At 35.0% G+C, this 20,802-nt stretch overlaps 1 protein-coding gene across 1 annotated transcript in view; it reads right to left on the bottom strand.

The window, feature by feature from the left end:
• Positions 1-20,802, bottom strand: part of LOC143256925 (uncharacterized) — a 53,694-nt gene that overhangs the window by 25,735 nt on the left and 7,157 nt on the right. Inside the window, exons 2-4 of the mRNA XM_076514814.1 lie at positions 12,506-12,917; positions 8,840-9,058; positions 8,361-8,691 (exon numbers count right to left, since the gene is read on the bottom strand). Coding sequence (XP_076370929.1) covers positions 8,361-8,691; positions 8,840-9,058; positions 12,506-12,856 — 901 coding nt within the window. The 5' untranslated portion in view covers positions 12,857-12,917. The remainder of the gene's footprint in view (positions 1-8,360; positions 8,692-8,839; positions 9,059-12,505; positions 12,918-20,802) is intronic.

Below are 20,802 nucleotides of genomic sequence, written 5' to 3'. Positions count from 1 at the left end.
GGGTTCGCGCCCGAGTCGCGCCAAACATGCTCGCCCTCCCATCCGTGGGGGCGTTATAATGTTACGGTTAATCCCACTATTCGTTGGTAAAAGCGTAGCCCAAGAGTTGGCGGTGGGTGGTGATGACTAGCTGCCTTCCCTCTAGTCTTATACTGCTAAATTAGGGACAGCTAGCACAGATAGCCCTCGAGTAGCTTTGTGCGAAATTCCAAAACAACAACAACAACAACTTTCCTATTTATTGGTTCGATTTGAAACTTTAACCACAAAAAAAATCTAGGCGAAAGATCGAAAAAAATTAAATAAGCTATGTCTACAATGGACTTATGAGATAGCTCCATAGTAGGCAGTTGATAAGGTAACCTACTAATGCGCTATTACACCTAAAGATGGTGTATGAACGCTAGTGTTCTCTAGAGGAAATATTACAGTAGGTTTGTTTCTTATAACAAGGAATAACTGAAACACACGTAAGTGTTTTGGAAAAACGAGGCTCAAACAAACTTCAGACGCATAATTTAATAATTATCAGGGTCTTGTTCACCGGGATAATGTGGGGGCAGCACATGCCTCTACTTGGAGAGCTATGCGACAAACAGCTCACTATCTGAAAAATAGTATTTTAAGATTTTTAAATTCTCCATATCCGTATGACCCCCACTGACATGTTAATATTTTTCTGCCACCAAATCAGCTATTTGCCTCCTTATGTCTCTGTCAATTAAACAAGTGAAAATTCTCAATAACCGCGACACTTGAAATTCTTTTAGACAGAATTAGAGTCAATTAATCTATGAACCTTTGTTTCCCTTTTTATTAGCTATATTTTTGGTCACCAGTAATAACAAACGTGAGGCGTGCTTAGACCCGATTCGAATTTATTACTCACCAGGATCTCTACCATCCTATCTTCAAAATTAAATTATTTTAAGTAAAATTAGAATAAATTAATCTATGATACCATGGGCATTGTGAAGTACATTAATTGAAAGGGTTTGATCTCTTGAATCGAAAATTGTAACTAGATCTTAAACCGGCCAAGAAATGATGGAGCTATTAATTAAATGTTAGTACTTGGGAAAAAAAACAAAACATAAAACAAACTCAGAGCAGTTCAAAAAATCATTTAATCATGTCATTTCGTGAATTTATTATTTGGGTGGAAGTTAAAAAGTGATATATGTTTCCAAAAACAAAGAAATCAGATTTAACTTAGAGAATGTTAAGCTTGGATACATAAAACATGTGATAAAACTAGCAGAAGGCGCAATTTATGACAAATTTATGAAAATTAGGAGTTTTTAAACGAAGTTAAACAAAAATTATATAGTATAACTCTACCTTCTTTGAAAAACTGATAGAATAGAGGAAATACCGACAGTCAACAGCATTCACCGTCAACTTTTGGTTAATCTTCTCTAAATGAATTGTAGATTATGTATGTTACTCTTATAGCACAATTGTGGCCTCAGAGTGCGTCAACAGGACACAAATACTGAACCCTCAGGCTCAGCCAGCAATATGGACATGTAGCTTCGCACATATTTTGTTGAGAAAATGACAAAAACAACACAGAAGGACATGAGAAGAATGCAAGAAAAGAGAACTCTAAAGTGGGAAAAGTAGTCTATCGGATCAATAAGTAATTAATGGAGCGAAGAGAAACTGTGTAGCATATTTTGGATCATATTTAAAAGAACTTAAAGTAAGTTTTAAATTTATTATATTGATTGCTTGGGCCTTCTAGATAACGTATTAAAAGTTAATATCGTAACAGGTGACAATTTGAAGAGGAAAATATATAACAAAATTGTCGTGCCCTCTGTGCCTCAAGTAGCATATTAAAGCTACTTTTCACAGAAAAGAAAAAAAATCATAAAAAATTATTTCAAGTGTGAGCAGATTCAACTGTGCAATGAACAGTAAAAAACGATGAGGTATAATCCCTCTGATTGTAATATTGTGATGTATGAAACGGGAGATGTTTTATTTCCTTGTAATTTAGGAAATTAAAAATGTTTTGCACATACGGGTGTTTTGTGAACTTATTGAATGCACAGCGTTCAAACACTTGGATTTGGAAAACAGTGTCCTTATTCCTGTCCCAATCACTTATTGTCAAGGATCATTCTCTTTTGGTATTTTGGACTGTCCCATGGTAAGTTACCCTATATGCTTACATGCATCAATTTTAATCTGTTTTCTGGTAGCATCGGTCGTGCAGGGACTTGAAAATACCTGACTATTCTGAATTGATTATTTTTGCTAATGGGATGACCAGGTGATGTGAGTGATAGATGCACTTTGAAAACTTTAACATAATCAGAATTAATAAATAGAACTCGCGTTTCTCAGTCTCATCCAGAGATATTTCCTCTAAACATACTTATCTCGAGAGAGGTTTATTACTTCCTCGTCTTGCGAATGTGAATTACGATTGAATTAAGTTGTTTGTGTTTTGCTTGACGACAATTAAATGAAGTTGTTTTGTCTTTTCTGTCAAATATGTTGTCAAGTGTCTTTCCTTGTTTCATTCGGGTAAGAACACAGTTTATTTCTATTATAGGCTGTCCATTGGTACTGTAAGTAATGTAAAAGACGGGTAGAACTCCTTATGAATGTTTATTCCTTTATTCTATTAGACTGAGTGTTTTGGAAGCTTTGGAATGTTATATTTTAACTTTTGAATTTCTTGAACTCTGAAATAAAGAACATAATAGTTCTCCAAGACTTTCAAAGATGTTTCCGTTATCCTGATAAAACTGCTCTGCCATCAGACAAAATTTGTCACAGTTGTTAAATTTTCTGTTTTGCAAATCATTATTAAGTCGGCCCTACATGGCAAGGTATTAGGGCGCTAGACTAGCAATCAGTGGGCCGAGAGTTCGGATCCCCGTCACACCAAACATGCTCACTCACCCATTCAGCTGTGAGGGTGTTATAATGTTACGGTGAATTCCACTATTCGTTGGTAAAAGAGTAGCTCAAGAATTGGCGGTGGCTGGCGATGACAAGCTGCCTTCCCTGTAGTCTTACTTTGCTAAATTAAGGGTGGCTAGTGCAGATAGCCCTCGTGTAGCTTTGCGCTAAATTCAAAAAACAAAATACTTATCGAAAAAATAAATACGTAAGGACTGTAGTTTAAGATTTACTTTTCTGTAAATGGGTTAAAACAGCTTCAGTTATTATAGTATATTGTTATTCATTTTAGTTTAAGCTAACACTATAGCATTCTGTCTTTTAAAGGTGGCAAATAAGAATTAAGTCTTAGATGTGATTATCTGTTTACTGCATATTTACTAAGTTTTCAACATTATCCTAATTTGCGAAGGATTTGTTTGTTTATGTGAAGCACAAAACTACATAAAAGTGCTCTGACAAACGGAGGAATCTAAGTGATTTTTTAGCGTTATTAGCAAGGAAAGTTACTAATGAGACACGCTAGAAGAAACTCGCAAAGAAAATTACGTGTATAGTGATTATTTTTGTTTCATGTTGCTATGCGATTCTAGTTCTTGTCATGTGAACCACATTTGTTTTATTTAAAGTTTTTGATGAAGTTAACAACAAATATACCACAGAGAGGCACGCATCCGTAAATTCCATGATTCTCTTGGGACTTTTATGGGATAAGCGCTGTTGTACGAAGAATCCAAGAGTATTAGTCAACCCCAGGACTGAAAAGAATGGAAGATACACAATAATTTTCTATTTCGGTAACTGGAGAACCTTTTTACTAAAGTGCCTAAAGTCATGATGCTTTTGAATACAATATCTTTGGAGATTTTGATGAAGCTAGTAATCATTTTGGAGGACAGATATCAGAAACAACAGAATCAAAACCTACATGAGCAAATATGAATAGGATCATTATATTATACCAGTTGTAGAAAAGGTGAGCCTTAGAAAAGAGGCCAGAGAAATTCGTCCGTTGGTATTGATAAAAATGCCAAATGGCAGAAGACAAGGAAGCTTCGAGCTACGATAAAAAACGATAAAACTGATGATGTTGAAGAAGAATGATTATCGGAGGAGAAGAACGTATGGCTGCAGGAGGAGTGAATTATTTACGAGTTAATGAGTTTTTTTTAAGGTAGCTATTACTGATGTATTACCGTATTATATGTTTTAGAGCCATTTAATTAAAGGTATAATTTTAAAATTATGTTAATTTTCACACTTACCCGTTTAGACGCAGAGAGATGTTTAAGTGAGTTACCAACTTTCACTTTTTTTGATGTTGCTAGCGAAGTTAGATTTTACTTTAGACTGAAAGCACTTATGGCTTCTAAGTGTTCTTTATTTTAGCAGATTTAGAACTTGCCATAAACGAATTAGGTTTCACTTTCGTTTTAATGCTAACGTACTTGTATCGATGTAACTAAAGTTGGTAAATATTATATTATATTATTTTAACTTAACGTTCACTTTACGAAGTGAATGGTGTTTTCATGAAGAAATTTTTAGACTTTGTTAGTTTTCGCATTAAGATAGTGTTTCCATTTTTATTTCAACTTGCTTTAAAATTAATATAAGTTGAGTAGATTTATTGTTAACTTCACATTTAACTGAACTTAGGTTCTTATTTTTAATCCATGGTCTAGTTTGAACTATAAAGTCTTTGTTTCGCTTTTATCAGTTTCACGCCTACAGTTATTAATCACTTACCCCCAAATTTTATTGTATGATTTGTAGTATGATGTTTATTTATATTGTAATTTGTGAAAGTGTTACTAACTATTTGTTTTTCTTTGTGCAAACTTATGTCTAGTCTCGTTCTTTGCAACCTTTCTGATTTCTGTTCAATTATCAGATAAATACATCCTATAATAATAACAGGGTCAATCAGGAATTTTGTAGTCTGCATTTGAAAAGTTCAGTGAAATTTCTTGTGTGAGAAATGATGAGATTGGAAAACAAGTTTTTAATTAAACAAACAGAAACTTTCTTACTAAACAAAAAAGAAGTCTACTCGTAGTGTATACACAAGCACAATCAGTACCACAGTTGATTATCCACTAGGTGGTGTTTAGTCCTAAATGTTTCACTTCTCAGAATTTATTTTTGTATAACTAAAATATGATTATCTCAAATATTGTCTTTATTCAGTGATTTTCTAATAGAACTTATTTTAACAGGTAAACCTTATGTCTTTGTCTAGTTGACAGCGCACTTCCTCTCACAGCATTTGTAAATTGTAACAAAAAGGTATCATCCATTAGGCCAACACAAGATATTGTAGTCGTGATTCTTTCAACATAGATACGTTATGTTACCGCAACATCCCATCAGGTAGAATAAACATAATATAGTGTAGAAATAAGTGGAACAAAATAACTAGAACAAGGCAATCTTCAGAGTTTTTCGGACCATGTGTTTATGCCAGAACTGCACGGAAACTAAATAAACGAGAACATTTTAACTTCCTATATAACTAAAAGTAGACATCACCCACAATATTCAGGCATCTGTGCCGAAATTTGTAATTTACCTTTTGAATAGCATACTCGTTTGGTTTGGTTTGAATTTTGCGCAAACTATACAAGGGCTATCTGCGCTAGTCGTCCCTAATTTAGCAGTGTAAGACTAGAGGAAAGTCAGCTAATCATCACCACCCACTCTTGGGGTATTGTTTTATCAAAGAATAGGGGGATTGACCGTCGTATAAAATACCTCTACCGCTTAAAAGGCGAGCATGTTTGGTGTGACGGGAATGCAAACCTGCGACCTTCATATTGAGAGTCAAGCGTCCTAACCATCTGGCCCGTGGCATAGTGTTAAGTAGTAAATGCCCCATATTTAAACTTTATTGGTAGATATTATCAAAGTTAAGTTTAGTGGTAGTTGCTTATATCACATGCAGTGTAATCATAAAAGACTGGGAATGAGAGGCATACTAATAAAGAATGCAGAATTTAAAAAATCACATTAGAAACATCATTAGAATAAAGATAGAATTATTGTTTTTATTTAGAGTTTGAAATTGATATGCTGTTGTGCACTCAACTCTTGAAAGGTGCTTATCGATTTGGGTAGGATTTAGCTGATTAAAGGCCTGGCTTGGCCTCTTGATTATGGTACTCGATTCGCAATCAGCAGGTTGCGGAATCGAATCTTGTCATGAAACATGCTCACTGTCTCAGCTTTGGAAGCATTATAACGGGGTGGTCAACGCAACTATTTGTTGGCAAAGAGCAGCCTAAGTCCTGGTGGTGGGCAGGATTGACTAGTTGTCTTTCCTGTAGTCTAGCACTTAAAATTTAGGGACAGCAAGTGCAGATAACCTTTGAGTAGCTTTGTGCATAATTCTACAAACAAACAGCAGATTAACAATGGCATAGAATGATAGCTATGGCAGATATTTTTTCAATACAGTCAAAACAAATATATAATTGGCACAATGTGATTTATTATGCTTACAAGATGACTTGTTGTTGTTTTTCAAAAATAAGAAGTTAAAGGTGGACAGAAATGAGAACTTTAGCTTTTACTCTCACAGTCACTACCAGCAGACGATCTGAATCACTCGCACAACCTTCCAACAGCTCGACACTTAGAGGTTAAGAAGTTGCTGAAGAAGATAAGAGAACGCTTTTAGTTTGTTGTGTACTGGGAATCTGTAGAGGACTGGTGTCAATTGTGTGAACTGCAGTGATTAAAAAAAAGGCCCAGAAAGGAAACGTCATGAGCAACTATAGCATTGTTTGTTTGTTTTGGAATTTCGCACAAAACTACTCGAGGGCTATCTGTGCTAGCCATCCCTAATTTAGCAGTGTAAGACTAGAGGGAAGGCAGCTAGTCATCACCACCCACCGCCAACTCTTGGGCTACTCTTTTACCAACGAATAGTGGGATTGACCGTCACATTATACACCCCCACGACTGGGAGGGCGAGCATGTTTAGCGCGACGCGGGCACGAACCCGCGACCCTCAGATTACGAGTCGCACGCCTTACGCGCTTGGCCATGCAACTATAGCAATATTACGTTGAAGAGAGAAATAATTGAAAGATATGATGTCCACGTTCTTGATCTTTCAGCAAAGAGAAACATGACAATAACTACAACTTCGTCGTGATGGACTCAGTTCATTCTTGTAAATATTGAGTTTATGCTTTTACAAAGAGAGCGTTCTAATTTATATATATATATTATTATTATTATTAAAATATATAAAGTTGACACAAGGATGGTGTTTTACCCATATTTACTAGAACTCTTTACTAGTTCTTTTTTTAAATTCCAAGTAGAGTATTACTTCTCTATGACAGGTAAGTTTGGATAGTGCAAGAGAAAAATTTGATGTTCCCTACACTAAAAGATAGGCCCGGCATGGCGAGGTGGGTTAAGGCGTTCGATTTGTAATCCGATAGTCGCAGGTTCGATTCCCCGCCGCACCAAATATGCTCGCCTTTTCAGCCGTGGGATCGTTATAATGTGACGGTCAGTCCCACTACTCGTTGGTAAAAGAGTAGCCCAAGAGTTGGCGGTGGGTGATAATGACTAAGTGTCTTCCCTCTAGCTTTACACTGCAAGATTAGGGAAAGCTAGCGCAGATAGCCTTCGTGTTGCTTTGCGCGAAGTTCAGAAACTAAAAGACGAATACTCTGTAATTGTTTAAAGAGAACTGCACAAGCAGCTAGACAGACCTACATATATTATAGGCCTAACCTATCTATCTCAGTAATTAATTGACATACTTTATCTTTGATTCATTAAGACACAATTTTTCTGTAGTTATTACTCCTTCTCTGTGCTTGTCTGTCTTATTTCTTATTAGAAGTTAATAACAACTCTTACGGCCTTATTAGGCAGGCCCACCTAATCTTATGTAACCTCGTATAAAATCCTTTATCCGTGATCCCGTCCCCAGCGTCACAGTTCGAAGTCTGCGGACTTAAGTCGCTAAAAACCGGGTTTTGATGCACGTGGTGGGTACAGTACAGAGTCCACTTTGTAGCTTTATGTTTAAATACAAACAAAAAAATCTGTAATCCCGCACACATTACTAGTAAACTAATTTCAGATAGTTTTTTTTTTACTTTTAATTTGAAAATTGTCTAAAAACTGATAATAAAGATTAAACCTTCCATTTATTACCTAGTGACATAGACAACGTATTCATGTAAATTAAACACTAATTTTTTTACAGATAATGCGCTAGAATGCGTTACTTGTTAATTCTATTATTTTATTTGAAATCTAATTACGTCTCAATGGAACATTAATTTAGTGAGGATAATAATATATATATATATATATTTAACATTAATATTAGCAAAACATATCTATATTTAAAAATATATTTGTATTTAATTTACAGCAGAAAGTCTTGATAAAATGGTGTTATTTGATCTTACCAGTTTCGTCAACTGCGGTGGTTTTAGAAGAGCTCTTTATTTGGTCATAAGTGAGACCACCTTGTGGAGTTTGAATCATGTATTCACATGACTCGGACCGACTAGAGGTGAGCTCCAATCTACTTTTATTAATTGTCGCTATACTTGACTGGGTGGGCCTTCCTAAGTGATAGAAACCTCTTTGACTGCTAAAGCTCAGGTCATTTCGGGATAAGAAAACTAAAGGAAAGTTGACCAGTGATCGTAAAAATTTGGAATGATTCCATAAACAAGAAGAACTCAAGTAGATTCCCCATGCAGTGAAAATGAGCTGAGTAATAAGCCATATAACCTAAAAATAAAGTTTTGAATATTGTATATAATTCATTTTAAACATGTCAAAACAATATAAGATGAAATACTTTGCTCTCTAACTGTGAATATGCGCTACTGTATATAATTAGATAACGAAAACATATGCAAACAAAATTATATCTTACCTGATAACTACTTTTTAGCGTCCATAAAATGTCAGTTGCAAGTACAAAAAAGAAATGTGACGTGACGATCACTGACAAAAGTGTCTCATTAAAGACGCTAGATGGATCCACATTAATCTGAATGATGTGTTGAAAATCGATTTGCAGGAATGAAAGAGAAGACAGTAGACAAGGGAAAGTTAAGTCTTCTAAGATGGCAGTCAAAACGTTGGGAATCATCTGAGTGTAAGGGAAGCCGTTAATACATAACATCTAAAAGCTTATTCTCATTTCAAAATAAACACTTTTTAAAGGTGCTATACATGACCGTCAACGCTCTCCTCTCATTTTATAATTTTTTTATATTTATTTATTTTATATTATTGCTATACGTATTTCTTGCTTCACTTGAATGGAAGAAACAAAAGTGTTTTTAGAACTTTTAGCTCGAAAACATTTTGTTTTTTCAGTGTTCATATAAAACTATTACTTTTTACAAAGTGTTGTTCAGAGAAAACTTTTATTAGATGCTTCTTGTCATGGTTTGTAGTTAAAAACGTCTTGCCAATTTATAGGCTTCTAGAAGTTTCCTGCACTGATTATGTTTTCATAATTTATGTTTATTGTAACTTAAATTACTTAGTTTCTTTTTCTGATTTGCCGTCTTTACTTATTGTTGACACAATCTAACTGTTACACACTTTTTATGATTATTCAGCCACTGTCTTATTTCGCAAGTATCATAAAGTTATACGATGGATTAATTTTTAAGCTAACAAAGTGATCTTTAGTGTTCTTTAAATTTGTGGTTTATAAAATTATGTTAACTTCAGTAAAGTATCAATCAAATAATATAAAGATAAACGTTATTCTAACTTTTAGTATAAATCTAAACAAACACAACATTTCAACATTAACAACATTAACTTTTGTAAGACAAAGGATTTAGGAAGTACATAGTTTTCTTACAAACCAAAGAAATAAATTCTGAAATAAACGACTAGTCAACTGTGGGAATACAGCTTTACCTAGAATGAACAACATACTGAATAGGTTTGATTCACTTTGAATTTTGCGCAAAGCTACACGAGGGCTATCTGCGGCATACAGATTTTGTTCCTAGATAGTATGTGTTATTTCTTAATTGCTTATGTTGTAAAAGTACAGAAAATGGCCATTATTCCCTTCAAATTTTGCTTTTGTGACCTGAATAATGAAATTTAGAAATTAACCTATTTTCTATATAAAAACGGGCAAATTTGCACATTTGCATTTACATAAGGTTTGAATAAAACAACATGTGAATCAAGATTTACATGTATTTATACTAAAGTTATACAAAAATTAACAAAAATGTTTAGATGTGAGTAGTTTTTGAGATTTGCGACTTTAATGTATCAGCCCCCATACATAGTTTCCCATCATGTTTTCGTTATATGCTCCTTCTTAGCGGCATTCAAGGCCCACTATATCTTGGTGGAAGCGCTCGCCTTGCTCCTTTGAGTATGCTCTCATGTTCTCCTTGAATTTATCAAAATGAGCGTCAGGGATATGGACTTTCAGGGATATCCTGCAGCCCATTTTGTCGTATTTCTTCAACAGAGCCTCAACCAGTCCCACATAATTTTCAGCCACTGCGACAAAGCTGCCCCAAGCTTCTTTTTTCCTTCCTCCTGAGCTTTTTGGAGAGTTCTGTGCACTCCAGGATCTTCTTTATTTGTGGTCCAACGAAGACACCAGCTTTGACCTTTGCCTCAGACAGCTTAGGAAAGAAGTCTCGAAGTTAATTGAAGGCTGCAGACTCCTTATCAAGAGATGTTACAAATTATTTCATAAGACCCAATTTTATGTGCAGTGTTCTGAAGGTCCACTAGTGGCTCACACTTGATATTGTACCTCCCTACAAAGAACGCGGTCCGTTGTGGCCAGTGCTTCCTGTTGTAGTGCGTTGCGGTGTCCCTGCTGTCCCAAAGGCAAATATAAGAGGGAAACTTGGTAAAGCATCCTTGAAAACCCATCAGGAATGTCACCATCTTGAAGTCTCCGATGACCTCCCAGCCATATTCATCATACGTCAAGTCTTTCTAGCAAGGTCTTGACGCTGTTGTATTCCTCTTTGAGGTGCACCGAATGAGCCAGGAGAAGAGACGGATACTTATTTCCGTTATGGAGCAGCACAGCTTTGAGGCTTTTGGATGAGCTATCAATGAAGAGGCGCCACTCGTTCGTGTTATAGGCAATTCCAGTTGCCTTGCACAGACTGGATACATTGTGGCGGAAGCAAAGGCCATCTTGACAAGTGAAGAAGTTTGAAAAATGTCGGTGACGTTACTTCTGACTTGAAACTTGCACACTTTCATCTAACAAAACTGCTCCTTGAGTTTAGATGTCAAAAGCTTGGCATTCGACTTTGTTAGGCCAAGATCTCTGACCAAGTCATTGAGGTCTCTTTGGTTGGGGTAGTATGGATTTCTCTCACTAGCTGCAACTCTGTAATTGTAATCTACAACATTCTAGAAAATTCTTGTAAGTTTTACAACATTCTAGAAAATCCTTGAAAATTCTTGTTAGTTCGAGAAAATTCTCTATCAGCTACTCAGCACTGAATCTACCTGTAATGCACTGTAAAACGGGTAAATTTGAAAATTTCATTACCCAGGTCACAAAAGCAAAGTTCGAAGAGAAAAATAGGTCTTTTCCATTTACTTTAGGCATAAGCAATTGGAAAACAACACTTTTTACCCAGAAACAAGAAAATGTAAAAATTTTGTTACGTATTGTTATCGAAAATAACATAGTTTGTGATTTATCTATGATAATGAGATTTGTAATCACGTAAAACGTACTTGAAACAAAAAGAATAAAGTTTACTTTGCAGTAAGTGATTAATAAAATAAAAACAATTAATTCCAGCTTCTCAACTATATATATAAAATAGCCAAGCAATTGAATAAATGAAAAAATTTGGAACTGTTTGTTTGTTTGAAGTTAAGTACAAAGCTACACAATGGGTTGTCTGTGCTCTCCCCACTACGGTTATCAAACCTAGTTTCTAGCGTTGCAAGTCCGTTGACTTATTGGTGTGCCACTGGGGGCAAATATGGAACTAATAGGTGAAGTTATAAGCCTCAAACTTTTGCTTTTGGTATTAATAATTAAAATTTTATCAAGACTTTGATTTTAGCACAGTCTTGGAAATTAATGCTTCATCCATATCCAGTGTGATTATAGTAGTCTGATAATTATACTAAATCTTACATGATACTTGTAAATATTCATTCATCAATATTTTATTATTACTTTCACTTGTACCTAGACTCTAATTTTTAATATAGCACTAGTATAACATGTATATATACGATAAACGTATCTCAGCTTTACAAGTTCATCTTCATTCTTAATACATTTGAAAGAATGGTTTATATTTCATAGCTGCCAGTGACACAGTGGTATGTTTGCAGATTGACATCGCTAGAAACGGGGTTTCGATACCTGTGGTGGGCAGAGCATAAACAATTAAACATAGCTGCTTATTCAACAATTGTGACTAGGACTTTTAATCCGTTAATGATTATGGAGGAAGGACCTTGATTTACATTTTAGACACAAACGCTTTATTAGTTTAGGTTTGTGAGAATAGTCTAAGTTCGGATTTTGTTTTTATGGATAACCAAAAAGAAAACTTACTTGTTTGGAACCATATGGATCGATAAATAGACTCAAGGACTGAGTCACTCCTGAAATACAGAGGCAAACGCTGAGAGTGGACAAATTTGGTCGTGCAGATAACTGGGCCTGGAGAGTCAGGAACGTGAAGAAAGATACACAAGCCATGAAAAGAAACAGACATGCCAAGCCAAACGTATGAACCTGCCACACCCATTCCAAAGTCTTCTGAAGCTGCAGCCAGTCAGGCTTAACCTGAATTTTTTCCCACCACCATTCATCCAATTGTAATGGTGATATATCTGTATAAGCATGTTCACTAGTGTTTAAGGTTGAAAATATCCAATCTGCGAGAGGAGTTGCGTTGAGCATTCCTGTTAATAGCTAATCAGGATTTTTAGTCTAGAACTAAGATACATAGGCGAAGAATTCGCTGGGGAAAAGAAAAAAAAACGTATTAATCAGTATTTTAAAAGTCTAAGCTTATATTTTTTTCTTTCATAAAAATAATTGAATAATCATCAACCAGCATTATGTCAAAATATAATAGTAAATACTTACAGACATCACACTTTTTGGAGGTCATAACATTTCCACGAAGCTTAGTTATTTTCTATTGAATTCTTGAAACAACATAAGTTTATACACCTGGTTGTTTAAGAATCCAGTAATTCACATTACACTACATAGAGTTAGAAAGCACGTAACTCCGATACAAATTATAATAATAAATTATGAAATAAATAAGTAATTAACTGAATGGTTATAACATAGAACGGCGAACCTAGTGGATAGATCCAAAATAAAATATTTATTTTTTTAAAAACCAAAAACAGAATAATTAATTACTGTTTAAATAATAACAAAACACGAACAGATCCATAAGAAAAAAGTTCAGTATGATGTTGAAAAATTTTCAAAAAAAGTTAATCAATTTAACTCCAATTTACACAACAGACTGCTTTCCAAATAAATTCAATGAATTTATTTATTAATAATCTTTAAACTTACATATTAATAACGTTTAAACTTACATATTCTCAAGCTTTATTAGTATTTACTTTAATTGTAATTTAATTTATTATTTTTCTTGCTACTTTATCCGTGACACTCTTGACATGCAGGGGTTTGTTTTCCTTCGGTGGACTCAGCAGATAGGCTGATGTGGCTTTGCTGTAAGAAAACACACACACACACTCCATATATGTTGCAAGAAATCTCATATCCTACGATCTTCTTCATGTCTAGAAATAGATCCGGTTTTTTTCTGATATGCATATCAAACACAGTACCTCTCTATGTTAAACCCAACATCTTGTTTTTCTCATTTATCAATTCCATTTTTTCCAGTAAGTACGTCACTTTACGATTGTAACTACTTGGTTTATCCGTGTTTCTTAATTCCAAACAAAGTCAAATTTTCTGATAGGGAAATAACTTTGTAATAATGAATTGACTAAAATAAAGAAAGAAGAAACGTCATATTTACGCTGGCACCATCTATCTCAAATAAATAATTACTAAAAATGTCTGCCTTAACAACACAACAAAATCAAGCCTAACATGCATATTGTATTTACAAACGTATAAAAACAAGCATATCTTTCGTAATTGTTATGTTATAGTCAGTTTCTGTATCATTTATAAAGATAACCTAAAGAAACAAATCTTTATCGAAAGATAGCAGAATTTCTTTGGGTTTACTTTTAGTTGGTATAGTTTTACGTGCTTTCCAAAACTTATGCTAATGACAGCAGCATTTGTTCCGTAGACGAATATATATTCTTCTATTTCATTTATAAGATTAGTGAAACATTTTGTTGAAAAAGGCTTTTTCATTTACTTAGAATTACTTAAAAGCTTAATTTTCTTTGCTAGTCTGCTTTACTACCATTGATGAACAACCTGTGTGGAGGCTAAACAGTTAGCGTAAAGCTTTTTGTGGCAGACTGCTGAGACAGTCTTTAATTGTTTCATAAAATTTTACAAGAGTTACTACCAAGTAGAGATACCCACTCAGAATCTGTATCGGTTTCTTCCTCTTCCAACTGAGTTTCAAGGAACGTTCTTCACCTGCATAGTTTGTTAATTTCGATACTGTTCCCTACTAATTTGAGGCATTCTAATTGAAACTATATTTAGTGAAATCGTCTTTGAGACTCCAGGTATTTCACACTAACTTCGTTATTTTACTCCTACATATTTGCACCCCCTCCTCAGTAGCACAGCGGTATGTCTGCGGACTCACACCCCTACAAATCAGGTTTCGATACCCGTGGTAGACAAACTACGGGTAGATCATTGTGTAGCCTTGTGCTTAATTCTAAACAAACAAATCTGCATATTTATTTATGTATTTATGATGTGTGAGGAAAATAAAAAGTTTAATAATACGCAAGAATACAATATAGTATTTTTTGTCAAATATCTTTATAAATGCTTGAACTAAGATAAAAGAACCTGGCTTGGTTTAGTCGTTAGTGAGCCGGACAGTGGATCAAAAGGAATATTGTCTGCGTCTCTCTACAGCAAAGATGAGTGAAACGTTTGGAAAGGTTTCGTTATAACGGTGACGGTCAATTTTGTATCATTCGATTAACATAACCCAAGAGTTGACGGTAGGTGCTGTTATCTAGCTGTCTTCCCTCTAGTTTATCAGTTAGGGATGGCTGGCAAAAATAGCTCTTGTGTAGCTTTGCGCGAGTATCCAAAAGGAAGGAAGAAACAAATAATGATAAAAATTCAATTAAATATTCACCTTATCGAATGTGCATCGAAGGATTTTAACAATATCCTTTTTCAACATGATACATGACTATATTCACACTTCTCGGAACATTCTTTTGCGTTAAATCACCTACTTCACATCAGAATACTGTATGTTTGCTTTTGACATGAGTGTGCACGTTTAAAACCTAATTTGCTTATTTTATAGGTTTCATTTCAGTTACTCTGTGCATGTTTAAAACGTGTTCTATTTATCTGACAGATTTGATTTCAACTACTTTTTGAGCTAAACTTATCTTTACAACTGTAGCTAAAGTAGGGAATGTCCCTAACTATATCTGGTAATACTACAGAACAATTACTTTTTAGGGGTTAAAACAGTTATATCATCTGGATGAAGCTATCAAAGAAAAGAAAGGAATCCATGATTTCAGTGATATAACTTTTTGTTTAGTCTGTGCTATACCCAGTCAAACAGTGCCGGCATTTAGGCCGTAACCTTTGAAATGGGGGTTAGATTCACATTTTACCTCTTCCTCCCTCCTATAGAGTTGTTTGTTTTAGTTAATATAAATGTTAACGGGGTATTAACACGAGGATCAGAGTGTTAGTTTTCTTGGCAAACACTTTGTTCGATCCTTTTCATTGCATTGATGCACTATTCTCTAATTAACTTACCAGGAGTTATTTATATATATATATCCTAATACACTCATAATATATTAATCTAATGATATATTATATTGTTTAGCTATAGGTGGCTTATTTATTATAATTAATGTAGTTGTTTAATAGTGAGAGGTACTTAGGTACTATTTCATCATGTATGAGATATTTCGTAATTTGTATGAGATGAATATTTTTGTACAGATTTTCATGGAAATACTTCATTGTCATATATTGGAGTCTGCCAGATATGTAAGACATGTTTGAATATGTATGTGGAGCTTTGACTGATGTATTTCTCGGTACTTTGTATATAGCAGTTAATATTTTGTTTTAAATAGTTTAAATTTTATTTATAGTGTTTTGTAATGTATTGTATCAGGCTGGACATGCATATTCCAGAAGAGGTCTTATATATGATGTGTACATTTTGAGAACGTTAAAGGTTATGTGTCTTTGTTTCTACCTGACAGACCCTTGATATAATTAACGCGTTTCTGCGTTCTGTTTGTTACATCATTTATACGTTGTTGTTTTGTTTTCAGTTTAGTTTGGAATCATGTGTAATATTCAGGAATTTTGCTGACGTGGTATTTTGGAGGCGAGTTCCATATAGGTATAATATTGTGAGATTTTTGTCATTTTGGATGATTTTGTAAATAACAATAGTTGTGTTTTTGTTACGTTTATGTTAATTCTATATGTATGGCAGTATTCCTGTATTCTGTTTTGTTGTGGTTCTATGTTATTTGCTGCTTTCGTCGGTGTTAATGAGCTTTTCCAGATTGCTACATCATCTACAAAGTGTAAGGCGAATCCTTCATTTAGGCTAACTTCCCCTCTCTGTGGGACTCCTGCCTCGGAAGCAAAGTATCGCGAGTAGGTTCCCTCCACACCAATCCTACACTTTCTATCTCCCAGAAAGTTGAACAATTAGCGATAACTCCAATTCATTCATGCGGGGTACCTGAGACCGTTATACCAGGCTGTGTCGAATGCTTTCTCTATATTGAGAAAGCAAGCGACAGTGCATTTTTTTTATTGAAACTATCAATTACTGTTTCTCTTAAGCTCACTAAATGATCTACTGTTTGTCTAGATTTTCTGAATCCGTTTTGTACTTCTGGTAATTTTCCCGTTATTTCTAAATATATGGTCAGACATTGCTTATTATACATTCGAGAGCTATTCCCCACACAACCGATCAGGCTGATCGTAAGGTACTTATTTGGTTTATTCACTGGTTTCCTTCCTTGTGGAACATCAGAATATTAGCTTTCTTCCAAGACTGGACGAGTGGTTAGAGCGTTCAATTCGTAGTACAGCGGTATGTCTCCGGGCTAAAATCAGGGGTTCGATTCCCCTCGGTGGGCTGAGCAGATAGCCCTTTGTGGCTTTGCTATGTGAAAAACACAAACACACGCGTTCAATTCGTAATCTGAGGGTCGTGAGTTGAGTTCGAACCCCCAGTCCCATTATTCGTTGGTAAAATAGTAACCCAAGAATTGGCGGGGGGTGGTGATGAGTAGCAGCTTTCCCTCTAGTCTTACACTGCTAAATTAAAAACGGCTAGGCAGATAGCCTTCGTGTAGCTCTTCGCGAAATTCAAAGACAAACAATCAATTCTGATACATGACCTGTTTTGAGTGATTCAACAATGTTGCTAGATGACTGAAAAAATAGCTGAGTGCCTTGTTTAGCTTTATTTGGTCTTCTCCCGGGGCTTTATTTTCTGTGTTTTTGATAGAGTGTGTTACTTCTTCCAAGTTGATATCCTGTATTACTTGTTTTGCATTAATATTTTGGTTATCTTGTAGATAGTTAAGTTTGCTTGTATTTATTAGAAATTTTGGCACGAAGGTTTCATAGTTTTGTATGGCAAACTCATTTACTTCATTACAAAAAACCGTGTGTTCATGTCTGGTTCATTTGGTGTTTGAAATATGTTTTGGAGATGGTTTTTAAACATTTCAGCTTTTTCTGTGTTTGTGTTGACTATTCCTATACTTGTAACCAGTGTTGAATATTTTAAGGTATTTTTCTATGCACTTGTTAACCTTTTTAGATGATTCCATCTATGATATCATTTAGTTGATCATAGAATTAGACCCAGTTATCTTGTTTTCACTCTTGATTTCATTTCGTATTTTGTTTCTCAGTGTTTTTATTCGGGTTTGAATGAATGGATTCCGTACAGTTATGCATACTCGTCCTAGGTGTCTCCCTTCTTTTATATAATTGATTAATTGTGTGTGGGGTTGCCAAGGTGCCTAATGTTTCCTTGTGTATATTTTGGTATTCCTTTGTATGCTGCGAGTGAAAGACACTTAGTTATTATTTTGCAATGTGCGTCTACTTGCATCGGCTCCTCGACTTCTCTCAGGGTATTTTGTGGTAGTATTTGAGCTAGAAATTTTGTATATTTCATCCAGTTTGCTTTCTTATAATTATATTTAGGTTGAGTTATTTTAGCAGTGTAAGACTAGAAGGAATGCAGTCCCCTAGTCATCACAACCCACCGCCAACGAATAGTAGGACTGACTGAACATTATAACGTTCCCATGACTGAAAGGGCGAACATGTTTGGTGAGACGGGAATTCAAACTCGCGAGCTAAACGCCCTAAACACCAACACAACAGCTCATAACTGAATTAATAAACTTGCGCATTATATATAGAGATGAGGCAAGGCAAGATGATAATTCTTGACTTCGCAGTGTTGTTGTTATTTAAAAGTAAAGCACATAGCTACGCAAGAGGTTACCTGTGCTCTGCCCACCACGGGTATAGAACTCGGATTCTAGCGTCGTTGCATGTCCGTGATCGCTGTACCACTGGGGGGGAGCATATTCGCAGTGACAAAGAAATGAAACATTTTTTCAAGTGAGGCGTTCTTCTCGCTTGTTGGGAATCTGATCGAGAGGAGGACAGTTACTGTGTTTTTACTGCTATAGCGTGCATTAAATTAACGTAAGTTTTGAAAAACAAACTTGTTTAACTTTGTTTTACGTTTAAATTATTGTGTGGTGCTTCAAATAACCTTCAGATGTCAAATGGTGTGTCTGATATTTTGATGACTTGATAAAAAGTAAATGTGTTTTTCTTATAGCAAAGCTACATCTGCTGAATCAACTAAGGGAAACTGAACCCCTGATTTTAGCGTTTTAAATCCGTAGACTTACCACCGTACCAGCAGGGGACTGAAAAGTAAATAATTAAAAAATCTTCTTAACTCTAAATAAATCTACCAATAAGGCGTTGCTTTGAAATAATATTGTAGTCAGACATTTAACACTGAGACATAACTATATCAAGTTTTTTCAGAATATCATCAAATTCCTTGCTTTCTCTCAATTTTCTTGGAGCTTAGGAGTGACACAGCATTATCGTTTATAGGAACCTGCATGAAATATTTGGTTTACATTCAACCTCCTGCTATTGTAGCTGTTCATTTATGAACCGATGCGTCTAACCCAGATTACCAAATCAGCCTCGTGATACAGTTGAAACCTACGATGAATTTTGCTCCTGATAAAATACCACGAGATCTTTTTCGTTTGGTCTTAAAGTTTACATCCCACACTTTTCAAATTTGGTTAGTTATAGAGTTATGGCCATCCACTACTATCCCATTAGAGTAACCCAATAGTTAACATTGAAAGGTATTTACTATAGTTGTTTCCCCTCTATCACTTAAAAATCAATGACATCTAGTGTGGATAGCCATTGTGTAGCTTTGCGCAAAATTCGATAAAATTAAAACAATATTTACAATACATTTCATAGACGATATGAATCTGAAAATCCTAGCACATTCTTCAGACCCGATAGTAACTTAAGCACCAATGGAAAAGATGCTATATATCTACGGTTTCTGAGTCATAACACGTCGATTGATAATTTTTATCAGCTTTAAAGCCTTGAGTCTTGTACGTATAATTCCATATCGTAGGCGACTAACTACACAAGAGTTAATTTGCTGAAACAAAATCAAAAGGTATATTAAATATGAAAATAATAATATTTCCACGAAGTTCATGGTGTTTCGGGTTTGTGCCCTTATTGCACCTCAAAATGAACATTACCCTGAAACATTGTATACCAACTTCATGGAAATATAGTTATTATCTATGTACAGTCCTTTTAATGTGATTTTTTTCGCATCAAGTTAATATATGTCTTGTTTTTCGTTTATTTTTGAAATTCGCGCAAAGCTACAAAAGGACTATCTGCGCTAGTCGTCCCTAATTTAGCAGTGTAAAACTAAAGAGAAGGCAGCTAGTTATCATCACCCACTGCCAACTCTTGAGCTACCCTTTTCCCAAAGAATAGTGGGATTGATCGTCACATTATAACGTCATTATACGGCTGAAAGGGCGAGTATGTTTGGTGTGATGGGATTCGAACCCGCGACCTTCAGCTTACGAATCGACCACCTTAACCACCTGAACAAATAATGACAGTTATTTTTCTTTCAGCTCTCCGCTTGTGCAGCGGTATGTCTACGGATTTACAACGCTAAAATCAAGGGTTTGATTTCCCTCGGTCGTCTTAGCAGATAGCCCGATGTGGCTCCACTGTAAGAAAACATACAAAATTATTTTAACTAGGCATGTTATTCATTTTTCCATTTTAGTAATTACATATTACATTTTCTTGAGTATATATACCCTATTAGTTGAAAACTTGACTATCTGTACATAATAGTTAAGCATTTAATAATTCAGTAGAAGTACAAATATTGTTTGTTTGAGGTTAAGCACAAAGTTACACAATGGGCTGTCTGTGCTGTACCTACCAGGGAAACTCGGCTTCTGACGTTGTAATTCAGCAAACATACCTCTGTGCTACTGGGGATCGTTAATAATATTAACAAACACTTAAATTTAGAAATTTCTTTTAATAGATAAGTTGCGTACGTTTTA

The sequence above is a fragment of the Tachypleus tridentatus genome, chromosome 1, assembly GCF_004210375.1.
Source record: "Tachypleus tridentatus isolate NWPU-2018 chromosome 1, ASM421037v1, whole genome shotgun sequence".
Lineage (NCBI taxonomy): Eukaryota > Metazoa > Arthropoda > Merostomata > Xiphosura > Limulidae > Tachypleus > Tachypleus tridentatus.
The sequence above is the reverse complement of the archived record's forward strand: the minus strand, read 5'-3'. Positions and strand labels throughout refer to the sequence as shown.